This window comes from Staurois parvus, unplaced genomic scaffold (genome assembly GCF_062004578.1).
Source record: "Staurois parvus isolate SC_StPar_1 unplaced genomic scaffold, SC_StPar_1.0 ptg001022l, whole genome shotgun sequence".
NCBI classification, from domain to species: domain Eukaryota; kingdom Metazoa; phylum Chordata; class Amphibia; order Anura; family Ranidae; genus Staurois; species Staurois parvus.
The window spans coordinates 469,788-482,370 of NW_028318818.1; the positions used below are offsets into that span (position 1 = coordinate 469,788).

At 46.0% G+C, this 12,583-nt stretch overlaps 1 protein-coding gene across 1 annotated transcript in view; it reads left to right on the top strand.

Moving 5' to 3' along the window:
- The window catches only part of LOC149441147 (uncharacterized), a 33,164-nt gene extending 23,452 nt beyond the window's left edge, over window positions 1–9,712 (top strand). The window contains exons 5-6 of the mRNA XM_089657703.1: window positions 5,419–5,473; window positions 9,058–9,712. Coding sequence (XP_089513829.1) covers window positions 5,419–5,473; window positions 9,058–9,712 — 710 coding nt within the window. The remainder of the gene's footprint in view (window positions 1–5,418; window positions 5,474–9,057) is intronic.
- Window positions 9,713–12,583: the final 2,871 nt, after the last annotated feature.

Genomic DNA, 12,583 nt, shown 5'->3' on the forward strand with positions numbered 1-12,583 from the left:
CTCCAGTCCTCATGGACCCCCAACAGGTCATGTTTTCAGGATTTCCATTATTTTGCACAGGTGATTTGATCAGTTTCACTGCCTTAGTAATTACCACAGCTGTTTCATCTGAGGGAAATCCTGAAAACATGACCTGTTGGAGGTCCATGAGGACTGGAGTTGAGAAACACTGCCTTAAACAGTAGTGAATTGTTGAATGTATGGGCCAGATGTATGTCTATATGTCCGCACTAACAAGAGGAATCAGGGAAAGCAGGACATCAATCCCTGAAAGCAAATGCCATGCAATAAAAAGAACCATGTGCACCAAACAATGCTTCCAACACCAACACAATGCAATAAAGCAACCCAGAACTCCATTAAGGTAGACTCACCATATAAACCTGAGGACAGAGTGCACGTGCCGCATGGCCTCAACAAGCAAACGGGCAGGAAACCCATTCAGGAGCTACCCCTTATATTTCCCTCCCTCGGTAGGTGGTACTAACTGGTGGCTGCCCACGCCATCCGGGTGGGAATCAAGAAGAGGATTCCAAAAGCAGGGTGGTGTGGGAAGGCACCTGCTCAGTAGAGTGAATTGGCTGCTCCCTATGCCATCCACACAGCCGCACACTTCCGGAAAGCACTGTGGACTGCATACAGTTGACCAGAAGTGACACGGCTTCAGAATGACATCATATCTGGGTCAAGCAACAGAATTAATCACTGGAGCACAAATAGGAAGTACAACACATCAGCCACGAACCAGGATCTACGACCCTGCACCCCACATAAAACAATAAACCAGACCCAATGGTTGAAAACACGTGGTTGCACACGCCAACCACAAAAACTTAGTCCCCAATCATAATACAATGGGACTGAAATTGATCCAATGGGCAGAGGACATGGGCTGGCAAAGAGGACATCCAGATGTCCTGTCCTATGTTATACCAGTGAAGGAACTGCCTACCAAATAGAATCACTCCCTTGGTGGCCCCGAACATTGCATAATCACGCTTGCTTGCAAATGAGAAACATCTCTGTAGCCCCACCAGCAAAATAGAAACTCCATCTGAAAAAGATAAATGGTGAGAAGCGGCTTGTCTGACATGACTCTAAGACAAATCAAAATGTAAGGTTGGAGTTGATATACAGTTACTTGAAAAAGTATTCATACCCCTTGAAATGTTCCACATGCTGTCATGTTACAATCAAAAATGTAAATGTATTTTATTGGGATTTGATGTGATAGACCAACACAAGTGGCACATCATTGTGAAGTGGAAGGAAAATGATAAATGGTTCTCAACATTTTTTTACAAATAAATCTGTGAAAAGTGTGGCAGCATTTGTATTCAGCCCCCCGGAGTAAATACTTTGTAGGACCCCCTTTCGCTGCAATTTCAGCTGCAAGTCTTTTTGGGGACGTCTCTACCAGTTTTGCACATCTAGAGAGTGCAATTCTTGCCCATTTTTCTTTGCAAAGTAGCTCAAGCTCTGTCACATTGGATGGAGAGCGTCTGGGAACAGCAATTTTCAAGTCTTGTCACAGATTCTCTATTGGATTTAGGTCTGGACTGTGACTGGGCCATTCTAACACATAAATATGCTTTGATCTAAACCATTCCATTGTAGCTCTGGCTGGATGTTTCGGGTCATTGTCCTGCTGGAAGGTGAACCTCCGCCCCGGTCTCAAGTCTTTTTCAGACTCTAACAGGGTTTCTTCTAAGATTGCCCTGTATTTGGCCCCATCCATCTTCCCATCAACTCTGACCAGAGCACCTTCTTCCACATTTGCTGTGTCCCGCTCATGTGTCTGGCAAACTGCAAACGGGACTTCTTATGGCTTTCTTTCAACAAAGGCCAGATTTGTGGAGTGCACGACTAATAGTTGTCCTGTGGACAGATTCTCCCACCTGAGCTGTGGATCTCTGCAGCTCCTCCAGAGTTCCCATGGGCCTCTTGGCTGCTTCCATGATTAATGCTCTCCATGCCCGGCCTGTCAGTTTAGATGGACGGCGATGTCTTGGTAGGTTTGCAGTTGTGCCATACTCTTTCCATTTTTGGATGATGGATTGAACAGTGCTCTGTGAGGGTTCAAAGCTTGGGATATTTTTTTATAACCTAAACCTGCTTTAAACTTCTCCACCACTTTATCCGTGACCTGTCTGGTGTGTTTCTTGGCCTTCATGATGCTGTTTGTTCACTAATGTTCTCTAACAAACCTCTGAGGGCTTCACAGAACAGCTCTATTTATACCGAGATAAAAGTACACACAAGTGGACTCTAATTATGTGAATCTGAAAGCAATTGGTTCCACTAGATTTTAGTTAGGGCTATCAGAGTAAAGGGGCTGAATACAAATGTATGCTACACTTTTCACAGATTTATTTGTAAGAAATGTTGAAAACCATTTATCATTTTCCTTCCACTTCACAATTATGTGCCACTTTGTGTTGCTCTATCACATAAAATCCCAATAAAATAAATTTAAATTTTTGGTTGTAACATGACAACATGTGGAAAATTTCAAGGGGCAAGAATACTTTTTCAAGCCACTGTATATATGGTGAGGTTGCATATACAGCAGTGAGGTGAGGTGAAAGAAATATACGTATACCGGGAGGTCACCACCCTGAGTGAGAATATAAGAGAGAGGGAGAAAAACAGGGAAATCTAGGATGACCCATCGGTATATGTATAGATAGATAAAGACAATAATACAGATTTAAATGTATAAAATTGCATTACAGTTTTTATTCAAACAGAAAATAAAAACAAATTATAGTAAAAAGATCATATTATACAAGTTACACTTGTTGGTGAAAAATTACGCGATTCGTGGTTGCAACCGCTTTTTCAGACTTTTACGCTCAAGTGTGTCAAATATTCATAACATCTCTATAGGTAGAAAAAATATATATGAGATCCACTTACATGCATAGGCACATAACATGAATAATCAAATTCTCAGCTGGCCTATAGAACGAGCAGAATGAACACACAGCACCAAGAGAAAAGGGGAGGGAGAGTGTCAGGGCTCCAGGTATGACCAGAGGTGTGTGGACTGACACAGGGAAACGCAGGCTTCAGATATGGTATAAACAATATAATTTATTAAGACTAACAATACAAAACGCAGTGCAAATCTAAACCTAAACACAGTGCAAACAAACCAAACCAAACCACCCACAGATAACAATACATACAATGCAAGAGTCGTCAGGCAGGCCGGGTCAGTAGCAAACGGGCAAACGGAGTACCAGGAACAGGTGGGAGAGTGGTCGGGGTCACAAGCTGGGTTCAGTAACTCACGGGCAGCGCGGTGCAGAGGGTCAGGCAGAGAATGGTCAGGGTCACAAGCCAGGGATCAAACAGGAGAGTCAGCAGAGGTCAGGATCAGGCAGGGTCGGCAACAAGTCAGACAGAAACAGGAACAGGAATACAGGATACAAGATACAGGGGCCCATGGAAAACAGACACCAAAGCCTTGACTGTGAGTCTGGCCATTCCTTAAATACAACCCCTGCAATCAGCTTCAGGTGTTTGGCTGATTGCAGGGGTGAGTCTCTGATTGCTGAGAGCACCCGCTGGCCAGCCCTGGTACTGCAGCCCACAAGGCAGGTGAGTCCCACCATTATTGGCAAGTCCATTCCTGACAGAGAGAAAACACTTTTCCTTCCATTTTTGGTAGCACATGTAGCAGAACAATGGCGGTTTTTCATTTGATACTATACATTTGTAGTTGTAAGTACCTCACATATGTTTTGGATCTCTAGGTCAATATGGAGTATGGTATTGACTGTTCTATTTATGTGTTTTATCTCATCTCCTTTAGAGAGGCTATCTTAAACCAAATACCAGACACATTTGTCTCTTATTTCAATCTTTACCCACTTCCCGCCATGACCCATCACCATTCCGTTTGCAGACACACCATTCATCCTAAGCTGATAAGACCCCTCCCTTCAACACTTCCGTGCTACAAAATCCCCTTCCTTCATCCTGTCTATTATGCACTGGTGCTTTTTTTTTGTATCAGATCACAAACTTTCCTCTTTCATTTTAACCTCCCACCTACTTTCCCATACCCCAGTCCTAATGGAAACAACAAAGATATAATTCAACAACAGTTTTTTGTTCTGATTGGTTCTCCATGGTTCTCCTTGAAAAAGCTTGGTGGTTAATGCAGGTCTTTGGGAATTCACTGGTAGGAGGGAACACAATACCAGGCCACGTCCAAGGAACAATGGATAGGAAAGAAGCTGAATATTGTCACTGAATAAAGGGCAGCCATACAGCATATAACAGATTCAGTTATAGTAGCTCATGGAAGGATACTGGTGAAGGGACTCCAACCCCTACCATGCAAACCCATCCACAAGACTACATCATGGCTAGACTCATCCACCTCACCAACCGCTCCACCTTTGCCACCCCTCTCTGCCTATCCCTCCACTGGCTCCCGATTGCCCAACGCATCAAATTCAAACTGCTCACTCTGACCTACAAAGCCATTCACAACACTGCCCCTAACTACCTCACAAACCTTATTCCCAGGTACCACCCTACCCGTACCCTTCGCTCCTCACAGGACCTCCTTCTACCTTGCTCCCTGGTCTCCTCCTCCCACGCACGACTGTAAGACTTCTCCAGGTCCTCCCCCATCCTCTGGAACTCACTACCCCAATCCATCAGACTGTCACCTTCCCTCCTCACCTTCAGGCGCTCCCTGAAAACCCACCTCTTCAGGGAAGCCTACCCCACCCTCACCTAACAGCCGTTCTCCTTCATTCCTCCTACCACTCCATCCCCCACAGCCACTTCCTCCTGTACCACTACCCCCTCCCTCCTAGATTGTAAGCTCGAAAGAGTCGGGACCTCTAACCCCTCGTGTGCTGTTTGATGTTGCTGTACTGTTTCATGTATTGTCCCCCCCCTCTATTGTACAGTGCTGAGCAAACCCTTTGGCGCTATATAAACTCGATGTAATAATAATAATAGTAATCATGAGACTAAGGAGGATCACCGACACAACATATGGATCCGTTAGGAGAGCAACCTATATGTTATCAGTACCATGGGGCAAAGTTGGGTACTGGCAGGGGCGGACTGACAACTCATGGGGCCCCCGGGCAATAAAGGATCATGGGGCCCCTGTGTCCTTGCCCAAACTCAAAAAAGCCTATGAAAAAGGTACCAGGGGCATCTCATGGGGCCCCCTACTGACCCTGGGCCCTCGGGCAGTGCCTGAGTTTCCAAATGGTCAGTCCGCCCCAGGGTACTGGAGCCTTTTTTTACTATAAATTCTCAGCTCATCAGCACAACTGCTTGCTACTAGAACCAGCTGCAATCTCATGCTGTACAAAACCATATTACTCTACGGTGGTATTATGATCTGTTTTCATTTCTCACAATTCTACATTTTTCTTAAAGATATCCAATTAATGCAAATAAATCCAAATTTAATGCTGTTTTGTAGCATCTTAAGGTAATCACTTTCTTTTCATTTAACCTGGAGATCAGTTGCTACACTGTTTCAATCTAGAATACGGATATTAGCACATTGTAGTCTGATGGTTCTGTGAAACCATCAAAGTAATTTATATTTTTATAGCTTTTGATTTTTCTGAATATGGTGACCATGATTATTATTATTAATAGATTAACAACTGCTTTATTTTTTTTATTATTTTATTTTATTTGAATACTTCATTATATGGCAATTATTACATTTGCAAGCATTTATAATGTCTACTCTACATTTGTATTTATCTAAGACAGAAATTCTCAGGTGCTATGGCTAATTGACATCCCTTCCGATGGTACCTGCATTTTTCAAGGTCCAACCTCACTTGGCAGAGCCAGCGTCATGACGTCAAGGTGTGATAGATATTTTGGGCCTACATTAATTTTTAATATTATTCTGATAGGGGTCTCAATTCCTGTACCTTATTTACCATCTGTTGCATCACCTCAACACCCCCCTTAGGTTTCCTGTAGAGGCCCTGGAGCCATCATTTACAACACCTCCTAGGGAGTAACTGGCTTCAAAGGTGGTATGCTTCCTGGACATTAGCCCATCCTAAATTCCATCTGATGAACTACAGTAACAATATTTTTTACTTTCTGCTAAAAAACATATCCAATAAAAAAAAACAAATTTCTTCAGAAATTTTGGCCAAAATGTTATCTGTTACATGCCTTTGGTAAAAAAACAAAATTCCAATAAGTGTATATTAATTGGTTTGCTTGAAAGGTATAGCATCTACAAACTAAGGTATATAGATTGGATTATTTATTTTTTTATCCTACAAATGGCGGTGATCAGCAACTTATAATGGACTGTGATAGTGCGGCGGGCAAGGAAGGGAGGAAGGGGTGGGTAGAAGGAAGAGAGGGGTAGGTAGAAGGAAGGAGGGAAGGAAGGGAGGGGTGGGTGGAAGGAAGGAAGGAAGGGTGGCTGGGTGGAAGGAAGAAAGGAAGGGTGGGTGGAAGGGAGGAAGGAAGGGAGGGAGGAATGGAGGGGTGGATGGAAGGAAGGGGTGGGTGGAAGGAAGGAAGGGTGGGTGGAAGAAAGGGTGGATGGAAGGGAGGGGTGGGTGGAAGGAAGGGGTGGGTGGAAGGAAGGGAGGGGTGGATGGAAGGAAGGGGTGGGTGGAAGGAAGGGGTGGGTGGAAGGAAGGGAGGGGTGGATGGAAGGAAGGGGTGGGTGGAAGGAAGGGCGAGTGGAAGAAAGGGTGGATGGAAGGGAGGGGTGGGTGGAAGGAAGGAAGGGTGGGTGGGTGGAAGGAAGGGAGGGGTGGATGGAAGGAAGAGGTGGGTGGAAGGAAGAGGTGGGTGGAAGGAAGGGTGGGTGGAATAAAGGGTGGATGGAAGGGAAGGGTGGGTGGAAGGAAGGGGTGGGTGGACGGAAGGGTGGGTGGAAGAAAGGGTGGATGGAAGGGAGGGGTGGGTGGAAGGAAGGAAGGGAGGGAGGGGTGGGTGGAAGGGAGGGAGGAATGGAGGGGTGGATGGAAGGAAGGGGTGGGTGGAAGGAAGGAAGGGTGGGTGGAAGAAAGGGTGGATGGAAGGAAGGGGTGGGTGGAAGGAAGGGGTGGGTGGGTGGGTGGAAGGAAGGGAGGGGTGGATGGAAGGAAGGGGTGGGTGGAAGGAAGGGAGGGGTGGATGGAAGGAAGGGGTGGGTGGAAGGAAGGGGTGGGTGGAAGGAAGGGTGAGTGGAAGAAAGGGTGGATGGAAGGGAGGGGTGGGTGGAAGGAAGGAAGGGTGGGTGGGTGGAAGGAAGGGAGGGGTGGATGGAAGGAAGAGGTGGGTGGAAGGAAGAGGTGGGTGGAAGGAAGGGTGGGTGGAATAAAGGGTGGATGGAAGGGAAGGGTGGGTGGAAGGAAGGGGTGGGTGGACGGAAGGGTGGGTGGAAGAAAGGGTGGATGGAAGGGAGGGGTGGGTGGAAGGAAGGAAGGAAGGGAGGGAGGGGTTGTGGAAGGAAGGGAAGGGTGGGTGGAAAGAAGGGAGGGGTAAGTGGAAGGAAGGGAGGGGCGGGTGGGTGGAAGGAAGGGGTGGGTGGAAGGAAGGGAAGGAGGAGTGGAAGGAAGTAAGGGTGGGTGGAAGAAAGGGAGGGAGGGGTGGGTGGAAGGAAGGGAGGAGTGACAGGAAGGGAGGGGTGAGAGGAAGGAAGGGAGGGGTGGGAGGAAGGAAGGGAGGGAGGATGGGAGGGGTAGGTGGACGGAAGGAAGGGAGATGGGAGGGGTGGGTGGAAGGAAGGAACGTTAGATCAGACTCAACATGCCTCATTCAGATGTATCAGAGTTGTTGGCTGCTCTGTGTTCAGTTTCCCGCCCACAACTCCTCTGAAGCTGTACAGACTGGAGTGTGGGCGGGCACTTGGGGAGGCAGAGCAGATCCAGCCTCTCTCCCCTCTTCTCCTATTGGTGCAGAGGATAGAGGGGCTGGGCAGTGAGAAGAACACAGCGGCGGGGGACACGGTGGCGGTGGGAGGGAGAGGGGGCCAGAAAGAAAACTGAACCATTTGGTGCAGCAGTGGTGGTGGTGACAAGCAGCGATCTCCTGTATGGCTTTCAATAAAGCAGCTGGAAGCCGGTTCTCCTTCTCTCCCTCCCACAGTTTCCAGCTGCTTTATTGAAAGCCATACAGGAGATCGCTGCTTGTTACCACCACCCCTCCGACACAGCCCTAGTCCTGGCACTACTCGCCGGCCCCACCTTCTTCCCACTTGCGGGCGAGTGGAAATTTCGAGGGCTGCAGCCTGCAGGAATGGTTGTCAACGCTCCTTTTGGGGGGGTCAGACCCCCCCTTATCTACGCCCCTTTAACCGCTCAGTGTCTGCTACTCCTTTTTGCTAATCCCTCCACTGGCTTCTGCTCACCCAATGAATTAAATTCAAAATACTAACAACTATTTACAAAGCCATCCACAACAGCCCGCAGCTACATCACTAACCTATTCTCTAAATACCAACCTAATTGCTCTCTTCGTTCCTCCCAAGACCTCCTGCTCTCTAGCTCTCTCATCACCTCCAGGACTTCCTCCAGGACTTCCCGTGCCTCTTCTATCCTATGGAACTCTCTACCCCAATCTGTCCGACTATCTCCTACTCTGTTTGCTTTTAGACGATCCATGAAAATCTTCCTCTTCAGAGAAGCCTATTCTGCTCCCAACTAACAACTGGAGTTTTGTTTCCACCATCAGCTCATCCCCCACAGCTATTACCTTTTGTATCTCTTGACCCTCCCTCTTAGATTGTGAGCTCTAATGAGCAGGGCCCTCTGATGGCTCCTGTATTGAATTGTATTGTAACTGTACTCTCTGCCCTTATGTTATAAAGCGCTGCACAAACTGTTGGTGCGATATAAATCAATAATAATAATAATAATAATAATAATAAAATGGAGGTTGTTAGGGCGAGGTCTTTAAGACTGTAAATATGTTCCTGTGTCTTAAGGTAATCTTTATTGAGTCAGTAAAAGTTGCAGTCTGCCTTTCTCAGAAAGCAATGTGAAAATGAAAGGTAGTTGTATAATGTTTCAAATAATAAAGCTGAAATTGAAAGTACTGTAGTATGAGCAGGAAAGGACAACCAAGAACAATGCTGGAGTGGTTCCTTACGATCTTTAATTTTGCTTCACTTACTGAAGAGAATAAACAGGCCAATGAAGCTAAACAACGAGCCCTGAATATCCTCAATGACGCTCTGAAGAAGAAGGACCACCTGCTGGTAGATGATCCTGAAGAGTTTGGTGACCAGAAGAAGTTCAAATCCTCTGTTTTAATCAGCTCAGATCTGGTGAAGGAACTGATCAGTCAACTGCAAAAAGTGACGTTTAAAAGAGGAAAAGTACTAGGAGACACAGTTGCTTATGTTTATCCAACGACAGAGACAGGAGTCATATATCTGTGTCCACAATTTTGGAAGGAGCTAGAGACCAGGTTGCAGCCGATGACCCTTATACATGAAGTCTCACACCTTCTGGGCTATGGACATACCATTGAGGAGAATGATGAAAAAGTGAAAACATCTCAACAATATAAGGTGTGCCCTGTTTCAGTCTGGAATATTGAAATGGCATTTTTAGTTTCCATGAAGCATGATGGGATTTACACAGATGGCTCCTATTCTTGCTGTGGGGAGACATCCCAGGATACTGTGTGTGAGAAATCTTTCATGGGTAATAACCTGAGGTACGTGTCCTATAAAACAAATGATATAAGTTAAACCTTTTGTGATCAGCTATCTCTGAATCTTTGATACCCAGACCACATTTAGCAGCACTGGTTTATTTGAGTATTACTGTGACCAGATTGTCAGTTTGAGAGTGTAATTGAGGAAATAAAAAACTTACATTTGTACACATTCCTAGTTCTTTAGTTTATAATGGCACACTACATTGTGCACAGGACTTATAAAGTATGTACAGTATAGCCAAAAGTATGTTTCCTTTACATAAAGTATGGAAGGATTAGAACCCCTGTTAATTTTTGATTGCTGTGTGCAGGGGCGGACTGACAACTCATGGGGCCCCCAGGCAATAGGGGATCATGGGGCCCCTGTGTCCTTGCCCAAACTCAAAAAAGCTATGAAAAACGTACCAGGGGCATCTCATGGGGCCCCCTACTGACCCCAGGCCCTTGGGCAGTGCCCGAGTTTCCAAATGGTCAGTCCACCCCTGGCTGTGTGTTTCCCAGGTGGTTAACCACTTCCATACCGGGCACTTTTACCCCCTTCCTGTCCAGGCCAATTTTCAGCTTTCAGCGCTATCACACTTTGAATGACAATTTCAAACTAAAATTTTATCATTTTCTTCACACAACTAGAGCTTCCTTTTGGTGGTATTTAATCATCACTGGGGTTATTATTTTTTGCTAAATTAACAAAATAAGACCGAAAATTTTCTTTGTTTCTGTTGTAAAAGTTTGCAAATTTAGGCCAAGATGTGTTCTGCTACATTTCTTTGGTGAAAATAACCCAAATTAGTATTTATTATTTAGTTTGTAGGAAAGTTATAGAGTTCACAAACTATGGTATAGATCTGAATATTGATCAATCCTGAACTACTGATGGCCAATCTAATTTCTTGAGGTCCAAGAATGTCAGAACAGTACAGATATCCCCCAAATGTCAGAACAGTACAGATATCCCCCAAATGTCAGAACAGTACAGATATCCCCCAAATGTCAGAACAGTACAGATATCCCCCAAATGTCAGAACAGTACAGATATCCCCGGACTGTCTATTGCAAAGTAGACAGTCCAACGTATTTCATAGCAGGCATGGCGAGTTTTTTGCGGATCAAGCATAATGGATCAGAGTCCGATCTATTATGCTCCCCAATCCGCAGATCTGATCCATCCTGCGGGGATTGTCAGCTTGCTTTACAACTTACCTTTTTGTGGAACGGGTCCGATGTCACCCCGTATAGGTTGCATGCCAACAATCCCTGCAGAATGGCTTGTATTTGCGGGTTGGGGAGCATAATGGATCGGACACTGATCCATTATACTCAATCCGCAGATCCGAACACTGGAAGAAGCCCCAGCTCAGCTGCTACACTGGCCCCAGACATCTTCCTCTGTCCTTTCTTCCTCCTCCTCTATCGCCCTTTCCTCAGCTGAAGGATTCATAATGTGGTGGCATCCACAGAGATAATACCGGCCTGTGCTGAGCCCAGGTGCCCCTAGGTGGCAATGCGCCCTAGGCGGCTGCCTAGTTTGCCTAGTGCAAACCCCACCCATGCATATACACCATCCAGCAGCAACAGCAGCTGATAGCATCTCATAGAGTTTGATGAGTTGCCGGCAGAGGGGGGCTGGATTGCACACCTCTGTCCTCTGCCCACAGCTAAACGCTAGGATCCCATGCCCCTGGGCTAAACACCTAGGGTGCTTGGGGCCTTAGTCCAGTGAGTAACAAGTCACAAAATGTGCATGATTGTATCACCTTTCAGGCAGCAATTGAGACTGATCTGGTTTCAGTTTTACCACTTACCGTCTGGAAGATTCCCCCCCCTTATCATGATCAGACCATTTTTTGCTATACGGCGTTGCGTTACTTTAACTGACAATTGCACAGTTATGCCATGTTGTACCCTAATTTGATCACCATTGTGGGGATTTTTTGAGCTATAAACAAAAAAAGACCAAAACTTTTGGGAAAAAAACAACATTTCTTTTACAAAATGTGTCTCATTTAAAAAAATATTATAAAATAACATTTCTTCAAGAATTTAGGCCAAAATTTATTCTACTACGTTTTTGGTAAAAAAAATAAATCCCAATAAGTGTATATTAATTGTTTTGCTTGAAAATGATAGCATGTACAAATGGTGGTATATATACTGATTTTTTTTTTTAATAGTAGTAATGTCTGCGATATAGTGGGACTGTGACAGTGCAGTGGGCATTCTGACACTAGCTCCCCCTGGGGGGAACTGACTAACTGCCACTGACTTCTCCAGTGACACTAATACAGTGATCAGTGCTAATAAAAGGCACGTGTCACCATGAGCATAGCGGTAGGGGTTACAGGGGTTGCAAATGCGATCCCGCCCATGTTCCAGGGGGCCCCTGCAGCCTCCCTGTCAAATCAGCATATCCCAACAACTTCACAAAATCCAAAAGCCTGGCTCGGATCTTGATTCTGTCTCACAGCCAAATGGTGAAATGGTTCCGGTACTGCTCTTCCACTTTGCACTCCAATCCACACTCCTCCTCTCTCATTGGCTGGGAGAAGCTCTTAAGTTTTGGTACCATTTGTGAGTCCTGAGCTGGAGAGGAGCTAGAGGAGAGAGGATGGGAAACGTCAGTGCTGACAACTGGCGTGGATCAGGCACCAGAGCTGTCACAGGTCTGAGTGAGCGAGGGAGGAGGAGGAGAGCACCCCCCCCCCCAGTGCCAGGACAGTGTCACTGTTGAGATAACACACTTGGGTCCATGCAGGACTTATACAAGGGTGGGGAGGGCACTGGATTGTGAGCATGCAGAGGAATCTGTCCACCGCTCCATGCCTGACTTCTGTTACCACGAAAGCCTCCCAAAAACTGCTCCTGTACCCAGGGCTGCTGTTAGAAACCACGGGGCTCCATACAG